The following is a 13,360-nucleotide window of genomic DNA, read 5'->3' as shown; positions in this document are numbered from 1 at the left end:
TTCTATATGGATGTTAAAATAACATAATAGAAAAATTGCTATAATTTAAAGCACAATGAAAATTGAATATAATTTAGAGAAATAATTTGCCTAACTAGTGTTGAAAAAGAAAATACTACTCACTTTGAGGTTCACTAAAATATATTTTTCAAACTAGTGTTTATTTAGAAAGAAAGCTATTTCATTGTGGTTTGGATGTTCCAAACCACTTAATTCTATCCAATGCTAAAATTATCCAAAATAAAATTATAATTGAAACTCTTACCTATCAAAATAGAATTTCAAAATAGTTTTTATTCTTATTGTTATGTTACAGCAGCTTTTGATATGCAATACAATAAGTTAACTTACTTTTTTTGTGTTTGTTATCTTTGATAGGTTCCGTTGGGTTTAGCTATTTAATTTTTTTTTTTACTTTTTAAAAAATATTTTGATATTTTTGACATATAAAAATTTTAGCTCATTTCGGCTTTTTTCTTTGATCAAACTTACTTTTTAAAGTTTGAAAAAAAAATCATTTTGTGACTATTGTTGGATATCAAAAATCTAATTTAATTAACAATAGATTAGTTATGCAACTTAGTAGTAATTGAAAATTGTAAATATTAGTACATTCAACAATATAAACAAAGTTTTTTTTTATAGAAAACACACACACACACACACACACACACACACACATATATATATATATATATATATAATATCAAATGAGAATGATTTTAAAATGAAAAGAATGAGAAGGATTTTTGTTTGATTTTGTTTTGTTACTATATATACAAAAAAGATACTATGTTATAAATTAAGAACATTTTAAAAATTATTTCATAGTTACTTTTCTGTATAACATAATTACTTTTACGATTATGTATTTTTGGTTCAATCGTGACTATAGATTTTTTTTATTTTAGTCAAATCAAGGGTGTAAAGTCCTTCTTACCCTTCTCATTTCCAACCCCTTAAATTGGATATCAGGATATCTTGTTTTGCAAATACCATGTTCTAGATACGATATCCAATTTATAAACCGAATATCCAGTCCAAATTATTCGGTTTTCAAAATCGGATCGGATATTTTAAAACACCCATAACTGTAAGTTTTCTTTTTAGTTAGAATATTATCATTTTGAGATTTGACTTTTATTTGTAGAAGAATTATTTGCTTTGTATAGAATTAATAGGTTTGGAACTTTCAAATCACACTTAAATAGCTTTGTTTAATTGTTTTTCTATATAAACATTAGTTTGAGAAATAAGTTTCGGTGAACCCTAAAATGGGTACTTTTTGCTTTTCTAACACTAATTAAACAAATCATTCGATTTAAAAAGCAAAATTATTGATTAATGTAAAAAAACGTTAATCTAGTACAAATAAAATACTAATACAAAATAATCAAACTCCAGTAATACACCGATCTCGTTTGGGTTGGTGACACTTTGTACCAGTTTGTAGATTGATTTCATAAATTTATATAAACGTTTTTCAATACATTTTGTCCTCACTTGTACACTGCACACAAATTATAAAGAGGTAGTTCATCCTAAAATTATTTCAAACAAAAAAACATTAACAATAAAGTTCTTAACAAATAAACTAACTTAAATAAAAAAAATTATAATACAATGAATCATATTAAAGTTAGTTTATTTAATGTGCGATCTCAACTCAAAGTATGTTATTATTGATGCTCTTTTCATATCATTCTTATAGTTTGTGGCTTTGTGCCTTTTAAGGATGGGTTAAATACTACTCCCTCCTATTTACTTTAGGAGTCCTATTTGACTTTTTACGGATTTTAAGGAGAGTCAAAAGTGGGACCCTAAGGGTAGGAAAGAGAGTGGTATTATGAGTTTTTTAATGTAAGTGAGGAAAATTAGTATGGGTAATGGAGGGTATAATTGAAAATAGGATAAAGCTACTAAGGACATAAAAGTCAAAAACCCATACCAAAAATAGAAATGGGACAATTAAGGTGACTTGACCATAAAAGAAAATGGGACATATAAGCTGAATAGGAGGGAGTATTATTATATATGTCTTGAGGGCCTTTTAGTAAATTGTCATATTAATTAATATTCATTCTAACGAGATTGTGGTGGTTCATGTCGTTAGAATAAATGACTTTTGCTATTTGACATCAGAGCTAAAATAACTATTTGCAATGAAATTTAGCAACATAAAATTAATTAGAAAATTATTTAATAAATATTTTAAAATAATTTACGTCTTTGATCATTATGCTCTATTTTTGTCATTGATTGATTGATTAAATTCAAAATTAATTCATTATTATTCTAATAATAAATATACATTATACATTACATGTCTGGACGTGCTTGGTTTGTCGTAAAATTTGGAAATTTAAGGGTTCTCCGATTCTTCCTCATTCAATTTCATCAAATTCAACAAACAAATGCTCTATCCAATTTTAGGGTTTTCTCTTCTTCATCATTATTTTCTTTGATTTTTCATTCATTTCTTCTCATTCTTTCTCCTTTCTTACATCGCATTCTCTCTTTGGTAATTCATTCTTTTATTTTTTGTATCTTCCCAAATTTTTGAAATTAAATCTGCATTTTTCTTTGATTGATTGTTTGTCTGATTGCATTACAGTTCACACATTTAACTGACAAAGGTTGGATCGCCTGGATTGTCATATTAATGCATGTTTCTGTATCTGCAAATGGGTGCAAATGGTTTTTTTTTTTTTTTTTTTTAATTTTTTTTAATTTTAAATTTTTTTTATTTGAACTTGTGAAAATGAACCTTTATTAGAAATTTGTTTTATGATTTGCATTTGTATTTTATATTTAAGTGATAAAGTTAGTATCCTTTGCTTTGTTTATCTATCATTGTATGTTTTGCATTGGAATATTTTTATTTTCAAATGGGTGAAATGTTTATTTATTTGGATTTATCTAGTAATTTTTTTAATTAATTCTGCAATTTTGATTGATTTGTTGTTTATCTGGCTGTTTTAATAAGGGCACTAACCACTAATAGATGTTAAAAAGGTTAAATATTGGTTTTGATTGTTTGATAAAGCCAATATGAGTATATTACTAAGACCTTCTATAATTTTCATCAGATAATCGAAAATGGCAGATGGTGAGGATATTCAGCCCCTTGTTTGTGACAATGGAACTGGAATGGTCAAGGTATATTCTTCTCTCATTACTAATGGCTTCCCTTTCATTTTTGGAGTATCATAGTTTTCTATTTTGACTAGAGGATAAATTAATATGGTGTTGTTTGGTAATGAGGAATTGATATGGCCTTGTTGAAAGAGTTCATCTATGATTTGATTGCTTGAATTTGTTTGATTGTTTTACTATATTTCAGGAGTATTTTTGGTGCCTTGGCGCTACCGACATATTATCTTATAGTTTATCCTTAATTTATAAGTTTGAACTTAATTAAAAGGGATTTTATTTTATTTGTCTCAATGTAAACTTAATTGATATTAACTTTTTATAATTTTTAATTATGCACAATTAAAGATACTAAAGATTGAATCAGTGTATGACAAATGATTGACAAATGACAAGCTTGCAATCCCAATTTTGACAAATAGTAGGGATAGGGAGTTTGGATCCTCTCCATTACTTTAAATGTACTCCTAATGGAGAGTCCATTACTCAATCTAATGGTTAGAATTGCTTGATGGAGGAAAAATACGGTAAATTTTAATTTTTTTATTCATAAATAGGTGTCAAAATCTTAGCATGGGTAATAAAAAAAGTAATGGAGAGGATCCTAACACTGGGATAGGAGGGAGCAACTTTTTTGGTTTTTACTTTTACTAATAGAGAAGTTCATAAGTAAATACGAGTATATTAATAGTTGAAGTCGTGCATCGACAATCATGAAAGTTGAAGTTTGCCAACAAAAGACATTGGAGGCCATTTTTTGTGGTGGAATTGTTGTAGAGGACTTTTGATACTTAAATATGGATGTAGTTCAGTGATCTAAGTTCTTTATGTATAGGCTGGATTTGCTGGTGATGACGCCCCACGAGCTGTGTTCCCTAGCATTGTTGGTCGTCCCCGTCACACTGGTGTGATGGTTGGCATGGGCCAAAAGGATGCGTATGTGGGTGATGAAGCTCAATCAAAGCGAGGAATCTTGACCCTGAAATATCCGATTGAGCATGGTATTGTCAGCAATTGGGATGACATGGAAAAGATTTGGCATCACACCTTCTATAATGAGCTTCGTGTTGCTCCAGAAGAGCACCCGGTTCTCCTTACTGAAGCCCCACTCAATCCCAAGGCAAATCGTGAAAAGATGACTCAGATCATGTTTGAGACCTTTAATGCTCCTGCTATGTATGTTGCCATTCAGGCTGTTCTTTCACTATATGCTAGTGGGCGTACAACTGGTAAGATAACTATACTTTTAAGTGTTTCATGTAAAGTTCATTAAATCTCATTCCACTCTCCCAATAGGAAAACTTACCTGAGACTATCATTGCATTTTATTTTTCCCGATTGGTGATGTTGAATTATAGTATCCTTCACTTTTAAGGGGTGTTTGGCAATTGACTGTTAGCCCTTGGTTGTTGGCCTTTTAGTTGACTTGTGACCAGTTGAAAATGTGGGCTGTTTTGTTGGCTTTTAAAGCTAGCTGAAAGAGCCAGTTGTTTATGGAGATGTTTAATAAATTTAAGTATTGGCCTTTGGCTGTTTGTTAGAGAAAAAGTAGGCCAACAAGCCAAAAACCAACAAAAGAAGCTAACTGGAATAGCTTTTTTATTTTGGCTTAAAAACCATTTATCAAACACTTTTTTAGACCGTTTGACCAACCAGCAAGCCAAAAGCCAAAAGCCAACCAAAAAAAGCCAATATAAAAGCTAAGTACCAAACACCCCCTAAGGCCCTAAGTGTCTTCCTATTGAAATAATCGGGTTTACTGTATTGCACTTGTGATGCTAGCATCCTGAGATATTTGATTGATATCAATCTTTTATATTGTGCAAACTGATTGCAGGTATTGTCCTTGACTCTGGAGACGGTGTCAGTCACACTGTACCCATTTATGAAGGGTATGCTCTCCCGCATGCTATCCTTCGTCTTGACCTGGCTGGACGAGATCTGACTGACTACATGATGAAAATCCTTACTGAACGTGGGTACTCTTTCACCACCTCAGCTGAGCGTGAAATTGTGAGGGACATGAAAGAAAAGCTTGCCTACATCGCTCTTGACTACGAGCAGGATATGGAGACTGCAAAAACTAGCTCCTCTGTGGAGAAGAGCTACGAGCTTCCTGATGGGCAGGTTATAACTATTGGTGCTGAGCGATTCAGATGCCCGGAGGTCCTCTTCCAACCATCTTTCATCGGAATGGAAGCTGCTGGTATTCATGAAACCACTTACAATTCGATCATGAAATGTGACGTGGATATTAGGAAAGATTTGTATGGAAACATCGTACTCAGTGGTGGTACCACCATGTTCTCCGGCATTGCCGATAGAATGAGCAAGGAAATTACTGCACTAGCACCAAGCAGCATGAAAATTAAGGTTGTGGCACCACCCGAGAGAAAATACAGTGTGTGGATCGGTGGTTCTATCTTGGCATCCCTCAGCACTTTCCAACAGGTTTGTATATGTGCTTTGATCCGTGTAATAGCTATACGCTAATTCATCGTTGCAAAATTCTAACGTTTGCTCGTGTTTTTTCTGCACTGTAGATGTGGATTGCAAAGGCAGAGTATGATGAATCTGGACCGTCAATCGTCCACCGGAAGTGCTTCTAATTTCACTATAAATGTTCAAGGCGCCATTTGTTTGGAAGACGGGTATGACTTGCATCCTCCGATTTTGATTGGCAAGCCTAATCAGTAGTCGGATATATGTATTCTTTAGTTTTCGTTGCGAAGTCATCCACCGATTTTGATTGGCGAGCCTAATTAGTCGTATAAATTTTTGTTTTGTTATATGTATTCTTTAGTTATCGTTTGCGTGACGAGTACCTTGGAGATGTGCAAGAATTTTGATTTCGATAATCCATATATCAATATTCTCACATTTCTGAATTAATATAAATTTATGCAGCTGTATGGGTGCTGCTTTTTGTGTGTAGCTCTTTTAATGTTTTGGTACTAACATAAACACATCAACTCAAACCTTTTATGAATCAATTTGTTCATTGTATTTATGAATATACATACTCCGTCCATTGCTACCCGACTTTTCGGATGATATCTAAATCCTGATCGCATTCTCTGTACGAGTTGCTGTCTTTCTTTCCTCCCCAAACCTTGATCATTTCTGGGTATGATGATGATAATCTAAATTCTGATCGGCAACAAATAGAGGCCCCCAGAAAAGCCATCTTTTAGTCCTGTGCAACATGATCAAACCATCGTAAAAAGTTCTAAAATGTTCGTAATCTTGTCTAGGAGAATAGTAAAAAAATCTCGCTTTTATTTATTCCAGCTCTTAGCTGATGCATCAAATGAAACAAATATGGCAATAACATATTCTAATCCAACTTGAAAATAATTGAATGTGACTAAAACATTCATGTGGTAACTTGAGCATGAACATACCTTAATTACTTCTTTCTCTAACAATATCAGCCTAATTTGACAAGAAACTTTACAAGATTATGCACCCCCACACGATCGTGTGTTCTATGTTACGAATAATAATCTGGAAGAGAACGAAAATTTGCAATTATCAAACAAAAACTTGACTTACTAAGTACCAGTAATTCCTATATGACGATCAACAACTCACATTATCGTGCAGTTGCATTTTGATTCCAACTTGGGCGGTTTCATGCTATCGAGATTGTTAGGAAGCCCAATGTTTCGAACCACAGGTTCATTAGACTTCTCATTTTCTGTAAGAGGAGGTTTTGCCTCCGTTTCAGTTGTTGCACGTCGTTTTCTAGCTTTTTGAGTTTTCGGAGATCTACCAGTGGTGATTCCACGAGGTAGAGGATCCTTTCTGTCAAAGCTACGTCTTTCTGGGATAGTAACCGTCGGTTTTGAACCTTCTAATGGCTCTAAGTTTTCCTTTTCTTTTTCAATCGCAATACTAGCGGCTTTATATGCCAAATCGTGAATGATGGAATTACAAAAGAGAATAGTGTCCGTTGCTTCTTCTAGTGTAAGACTTCTCGTCCTCCTCCCTTCGTGTTCCTCCACCATCACAGTAGATTCCTCTGCTATAAACAGAAAATCATCAGAGCTACTAGAGATAAATATGGAAGCTCCTATTTTGTGATGCATTGAGATTTGAAAGGCGGGATGAAACATTAATTATGGCCCCTAATTATTAAATATACTATTGTAGGGCCATAACTAGAGGTGTTCAAAACAGACCCAATGACCCGAATTTACCCGAACCCGATTTTGACCCGACTTCAAACATGATTTACAACTGTGCAAAAAACAATATAGATACAAAACCCGATTTCAAACCGACTTGAAAAACATAAACCGGAATCTATCCAATGACCCGATGGAACACCTCTGGCCATAACTATTAAATATTAAAGCGTTATTTTTCTAACTTTTTGGATGGGCCGGGTGCAAATGCCCCTCTTGCCCCCTATAGTGCCAGCCTGCAAATAAGTTATCTAGCAAATCATGTTGCCAACAAGAGGCCATTGCACCTAAATTAATCCATTGTTGGTAGTTATTTACCAAACATTTTGCCTTTTCGACATTAATTTCCATCATTGGATATCATTATAGTTATTTACCAAACACAGTCCGTCAAAATTATGATACACGACGGTAAAAATCTGATTGCACACATTAAAGTAAAGTAAAAAACTGCAAAGACAAAAGGAAATGTACCTGCAATTCCATCATCATGATTTCCTTTGCAATTCAGAAAAGAATCCTTCACATCTTCATTGTTACGCGTCGTAGATGAAGGATATTCAAGCTCTTCCCTAAATATCACATCAATTTGTGATTTCGGGGAGCTAGGATGGGAATCATTAATCTCTATCTCGGACATTGTAGATGTAGAACTTCGAACAGGATCTTCCGTATCACCCACTTGACCTAACCCGTTGTCTGTTACTGATTCTTCTGCCACAGAAGATTCAAGGAACACCATCTCTTCTAAATCTCGAGTAGTGTTTCCTGTGCTCTTTGGCGGGTCTTCAAATTCAAACGCATGCCCACCATCTATGCTCACAGAAGCTCGAGATTTATCCTCGAACTTGGCGCTTTCTATACGGTCAGCTATAGAAGGATCTGTTTCACTAGATCTTGTACATACGTCATTGCTGTCATCTCCGGCTATCATTGTTCTAGAAACCGATGGAGCTGCGTCGTGTAATTCCATAGTTTCTACAGCCAGCACCTGTTCAGAAGGCGATCCAGGAATATCCCCAGCAGCAATATGCCTAATGTTGCCAACCGATCCTTCACAACTTCCATCACGTGAACTAGTTGAAAGTCCGAAACCTTGATATACCGGCAAGGACGTCCCCGAGAAGGAAGATCCCGTACTTTGATGTTTTGAGCTTGCATCAGATCTCTTGCCACTCAATTGTCTCTGCACAACAACTTCTCCATGTCTAGTGGAGGTCAAATCAACGGAAGATGTAGTAGAGATACTACCAAGACCAAAAGAGCTCCTCATTGAACTTGTCAAGTCTTTGGAATATGATAGATCATCGTAAGATATAGCGCTGCTGTTGATCGACCTACCGTGAATCAACGGCCCTTTCAAACTGCTGGACCGGTTTAATAAAAGAACCGAAATCCCAGCACCTTCGGCTACATTCATATTGCAGTTGGTTTTATCTGAGCATTTTTGCATCTGCAAGCTGTTGGATGTTTGAGATGGATCGTTGACCGTTGCATGTTCCGTTATTTGCTTTTGAGAATGTATCTCCCCACTTTCCTCCCCGACTGACATTGAACGAATGCAGCTTCCGCTAAGCCGGAAAACATCATCCTCAGCATTAAGAACATTTTGTGAAGTATCCCTCAAATCAGCATCACTGACAATCAGTGCGGAATGTGTTCCCCGCGATTCCTCAAGAGCATTCGATAAATGGGCTGAGGTATCGTGCGGGATCTCTTTCTGTTTGCATTCAACGCATAAATTATCTTCATTTTCGGCCCGCTCATTTAAATAATACTGGCTGCCACATCTACAACAGACTAATACATCTCGTACATCCGCTGCAGCAGCTTCCACTGTGCGAACATGAAGCCCAGATCCTGGGGAATCACCAGCATCAGATGCATTATGCGCTTCACGCCCAGTGTGTTCATTTGGAACATCCATCTTTTCGAAGGAAAATACTTCATCTTGAACATCAGAGAAAGGTGCCTTAGCATATTCACTTGTCCCATCATCTTCGGTATCATGTGCGCCACTCATTACTTGGTCGGAACTAGCATTACTACTGGTAGTAACGGAAGAGTTCCTGGATATCATGGTGCGGTTGGCAGAAGTGGCTTTTCCAGAGTAGAAGGTAGAGCTCGGGACGCTAGATAGAAGTGGTCTGAACATATTTTGAGGACTTTTCCGATCCTACAAGCAATAGATGGTGTACTTAATAAGAAGCTGTAAATAACAATTAATACCTACGAAACCATATAAAGGTAATTGTTTATGAAATTGATACAGCATAATGCAAAACAAAGGTCATATCGTATCGTAAAGGTCACATCATAAAGGTTTTTTAATTTACTAAACAGGTATTAAACGCATCGTAAAGGTGTTAAATGCTGCGTTTTAGGCTGTTTTATGGGATATATGATGGTTTTGGCCGATATTTGGTGTTATGACAACCGCATTAACCCATGACGTCAATATATCCTATGATTGACACTTGATAGCTGCAACTTTACATAAAAAAGAAGTGCATATGATTTCTGAGCCATTTTAGTAAATAGTAAAAAGAAGTCAGAACACAAGATCCAATTAATGAAAAACTGTGGAAGAGAAAACAATTATGATTTTTTTTTTCCACTAAAATAGTATTTTTAACAAGAGAAGTCTCGGTAAACCTAGTTTTAAGCAACTTTTCACCATTATGTCCATGAGTAATTTTCTCGAGAATTTCAACAACCGAGTAAGCAACTGCGCTAACTATCTAATGAAAACACCGGCTCAAACAGAAAAAAACAAAAAAAAAGAGAGCATCCATGGGTTAAAATAGTATAATACCATTTGCCGCATTGCAGAATCGAATGATCTCTTGGGAGCAGAACTAGAGGAAATTGTCTTTGTGGGTTTCTTAGAGTGAGCCATTGGTCTTCCACTGGGAAATCCCGCCACTCCTTTTCTTGACAATGGGCGCTCAGAGAAACTCAATGATGTGGACTGCAACGAGTCTGCATCATCATCACCAGACGATGCTATAGAACCTTTACTGTGCGAGCTCAGCCTGTCTCGTTCTTGACTATGGGATGAACTTATGCTTCTAGTTGTCGGAGACATAGATTGTCTGCCTCGGCTAGACCTAGATGCCGGTGAAGATCCCCTAACGTATGATGCAGGTCGATCAGCTATAGAAGTACGGAGATTCGGAGGTGCCTCCAAGGAGAATCCAGGAATGTTCGATTGCCACACCCTGGTTTTTGGTGACGCGGAATTTCCCCGACTAGTTCTTACAGGGGATATACCCCTCATCCCTGATGCAGCAATAGATCCAGATGATCCAGCAGTTCTATGAGATCTTGAAGGAGAAGTTGACGATTTGACTGGGGGGGGCGATGGTTTTCGTGATGGAGAGCTAGCACGTAAAGATGCAGGATTTGAATGAGGAGCAGAAGATGGTCTTCCACGAAACGTGCTACTGCCTGACCGAGGAGATGGACTGAAACGCTGCGGACTAGGACTGCCTCTACTACTTCTCTGACTTTTTTCCATCTGTGTATAGAGGAAATTGAATACGTTGTGATGAATAAACGATAATATTCCACAAAATGGTTCAACAAGTATCAGCCATACATGAACAATCAATCATATTCTTTACTCACAGTAGATGATCTTGAAATGGAGATGGGCCGACTTCGTGTTCTACCACTATGTACAAGGTTAACAGGAACAGGTTCATCGTCCAACGAAGGAAAAAGAGGAGTGTCTGGAGGAGTTAATAACCTTCCCATTTCAAAAACGAAGGGTTAATTTAGAACTATTAGAAAGTATCGAGTATAGAAATATAAAAACAAGAAATGTGAGGCAACCCATTCAATCTTTGCCCAAAAGACATGAATAAAACAAACCAACTATCAACGCATACAAGGATGCTAAGGTTAGCAAGCAAACAGAAGGCAGCCGGTCTCTGAGAGACCGTCTTTTTAAGAGACGTCTCTCAAGCCCACCCCATTAAATCTTAATTAAACTAAAAAATGATAATGGGCGCACCAATAGGGATGGTCTCTCAAAGAAAGAGATGGCCTCTCACAAGAATTTGTGAACAAAAGGTTTCAAAATGAGTACATTGTTACTCTTTGCAATGGAGAAATTAATTTGTTGATTAAACACAGTTGAAACTAACCATTCGTAATCATTCTTGTTGCCATCTGCATTGAGCAAATCACTAGTCTCTCCTCGAACCGGTATATTGATTCCGAGCTTTATATCCGGGAAAGGCTTCACTTTCGAAGCTGCTAATTCACAATGCATATACATGAAATTAATCAAAGACAAATCATCAAACAACAAAAGAGCTCAAATCAACAAAGAAAATGAAAATAAGAGTCTCAAGAATTACATAATATATCGTCAAAATCATCCGTTGTTTGAAGAAGAAAATTATTCCTTTCTTTGCTCTGCAACTCATTGAATAGAGCAAGATCATCATCTCTTTCTTTAAAAGACAGCCCATTCTCAAGACTTCGCCCCCTCTTATGGCTATCTCCACGCGGGTCAGAAACAGGTGAACGCCTCAAGGACGGAGAAGGAGGCATCCTGAATGCCTTAAATGTGCTTTAGTTTTTTATCACACAAACCAATCCATACAACATACAACCCTGATGCCACCAACAACCAAGCAAACTTCGAATACCAGAAACTCGGCCCCAGTAACCCACAGACTGTGCTCGGTTCGATAAATTGCACTGATAAACAGTCTTCTAAATCAGAACTAACCCAGTCTAGCTTTCATGATGGTACAAACCCACAAAATTTGGGTCACTCAAACAATTCAATATGCCAATTGAAGAAGTATTCCTGTTTTTATAAGGAACAAAGTCATGAACATCAAATTCATCTCAAGTCCAGAAAGATCAATGCCCAATTCAATTGGCAACTAAAAATCAATCCTAAATCCACATTCATATGTTAAACCAGAAAACCCCTCAAGTAAACAAGTCAATTAGCAAAACCCATAATAACCATTTCATTTAATCACAATGACATAAAGATTTTGCTCAATACAAACCCTAGTTCATCACTCAAACAACACCATTCACTTCATAACAACACAAAATAACAGTCAAAAAATAAAAAATAAAAAATAAAAACTTTCTACTTCATTGTCAATAACAATTCAGAACAAAATTAAACAATTAATTTCCCCATTATCTTTATTGGGTATTAAACTTACCAGAAAAAAGATAAGAACTTGTTACTTGTAAGGCTTCAAGTCAAACCCTTTTCAGCATTTACTCAATGAAGAAGATCTTTCCTTTAAATTATGTTGTCAAAAAACTTCAAAGTTGCAAACTTTTTAAAAAAACACTTGGATCTGCTTCAACCCAAATAAAACCAAATTCAACAACAGATCAAAAAACCCAAAAAATACAACTTTGAATAACAACCCAAATCTTTTTTTTTTCTTTTTACAACCTGAAATATTCTGTTGGTTTCCTCTTTAACAACCCTTCATTCTCTTTCAGGTTTTGTTCTCTGCTCTACCTCTGTAATTACTTCCATTTTTCTTTTTTTTTTTTTTTTGCAAGCTGGAATTTTTTTTTTAAATGTGGTTTTATCTTTTGTTGTTGTTGTTGTGTGATTATTACAGTTTTGTGCTACTGTGAGAATCCAGTTCAGCTGTGCCTTTCTTTCCTTTTCTTTCCTTTCACAAATCCACCTTTATGTTTTTACACAATTTAATTTAATTAAATTTGGTTTTATGTGAAAATTTTGAGAATTTTATGATGTTAAACAAAAATGTATATCAAGACAAAAAAAAGAACTGCCATAATTTTAATGCTAAGCAACATTATAGAATACGTTTTTTATGGAATTTTGTTTTATTTTATGGAGTATTTAAATTGTCCTTATATTTAAATATCTTAATTTTTTTGACTCAAAATAAATTATAGTGATGATTTATTGGAAAATAAATCTAACATATGTTTTTTTTTGTTGTTGCACACTTACACTCACATGTTTGAAAATAATTTTTTATAATAATTCT

The 13,360-nt window shown here is 35.2% G+C and overlaps 2 protein-coding genes across 9 annotated transcripts; one reads left to right on the top strand and one right to left on the bottom strand.

Moving 5' to 3' along the window:
- Positions 1–2,336: 2,336 nt before the first annotated feature.
- Positions 2,337–6,089, top strand: LOC130820226 (actin-1-like). Of its 3 annotated transcripts, none has more exons than XM_057685514.1 (5): positions 2,337–2,521; positions 3,090–3,159; positions 3,989–4,382; positions 4,991–5,604; positions 5,697–6,087. In XM_057685514.1, the coding sequence occupies exons 2-5, from the start codon at positions 3,100–3,102 to the stop codon at positions 5,760–5,762; spliced, it is 1,134 nt and encodes a 377-aa protein (XP_057541497.1). In that variant the 5' UTR covers positions 2,337–2,521; positions 3,090–3,099; the 3' UTR covers positions 5,763–6,087. The 3 variants fall into 3 exon arrangements, with proteins under 3 accessions (XP_057541497.1, XP_057541498.1, XP_057541499.1); XM_057685515.1 differs by having other exon boundaries at positions 2,358–2,434; positions 5,697–6,089; XM_057685516.1 differs by lacking the exon at positions 2,337–2,521 and adding an exon at positions 2,616–2,636 and having other exon boundaries at positions 5,697–6,089.
- Positions 6,090–6,131: 42 nt separating this feature from the next.
- On the bottom strand, positions 6,132–12,977 carry LOC130820225 (uncharacterized). 6 transcript variants are annotated; one of them, XM_057685508.1, is made up of 8 exons: positions 12,545–12,977; positions 11,711–12,168; positions 11,495–11,606; positions 10,974–11,094; positions 10,159–10,863; positions 7,818–9,519; positions 6,748–7,180; positions 6,132–6,349 (listed from the first exon to the last, which is right to left on the bottom strand). In XM_057685508.1, exons 2-8 carry the CDS (start codon positions 11,904–11,906, stop codon positions 6,271–6,273), a joined length of 3,348 nt encoding a protein of 1,115 aa, XP_057541491.1. In that variant the 5' UTR covers positions 11,907–12,168; positions 12,545–12,977; the 3' UTR covers positions 6,132–6,270. The 6 variants fall into 6 exon arrangements, 5 of the variants coding, with proteins under 5 accessions (XP_057541491.1, XP_057541493.1, XP_057541492.1 ...); XM_057685510.1 differs by having other exon boundaries at positions 6,748–7,177; positions 12,545–12,976; XM_057685509.1 differs by having other exon boundaries at positions 11,495–11,603; positions 12,545–12,976.
- Between the last annotated feature and the right edge of the window lie 383 nt (positions 12,978–13,360).

This window comes from Amaranthus tricolor, chromosome 8, assembly GCF_026212465.1.
Source record: "Amaranthus tricolor cultivar Red isolate AtriRed21 chromosome 8, ASM2621246v1, whole genome shotgun sequence".
Classification (NCBI taxonomy): domain Eukaryota; kingdom Viridiplantae; phylum Streptophyta; class Magnoliopsida; order Caryophyllales; family Amaranthaceae; genus Amaranthus; species Amaranthus tricolor.
This window is presented reverse-complemented; position numbering and strand designations above follow the sequence as displayed.

Bases quoted from the DNA above. Each gene is read 5' to 3' on its own strand.
- LOC130820226 (XM_057685515.1), top strand. From the start codon at position 3,100: ATGGCAGATGGTGAGGATATTCAGCCCCTTGTTTGTGACAATGGAACT. The intron at 3,160-3,988 runs GTATATTCTTCT...CTTTATGTATAG, and splicing joins ATGGAACTGGAATGGTCAAG to GCTGGATTTGCTGGTGATGA. The intron at 4,383-4,990 runs GTAAGATAACTA...AACTGATTGCAG, and splicing joins TGCTAGTGGGCGTACAACTG to GTATTGTCCTTGACTCTGGA.
- LOC130820225 (XM_057685508.1), bottom strand. From the start codon at position 11,906: ATGCCTCCTTCTCCGTCCTTGAGGCGTTCACCTGTTTCTGACCCGCGT. The intron at 11,607-11,710 runs GTAATTCTTGAG...ATTGTGAATTAG, and splicing joins TGATTTTGACGATATATTAT to CAGCTTCGAAAGTGAAGCCT. The intron at 7,181-7,817 runs GTACATTTCCTT...TTCTGTTTATAG, and splicing joins TCATGATGATGGAATTGCAG to CAGAGGAATCTACTGTGATG.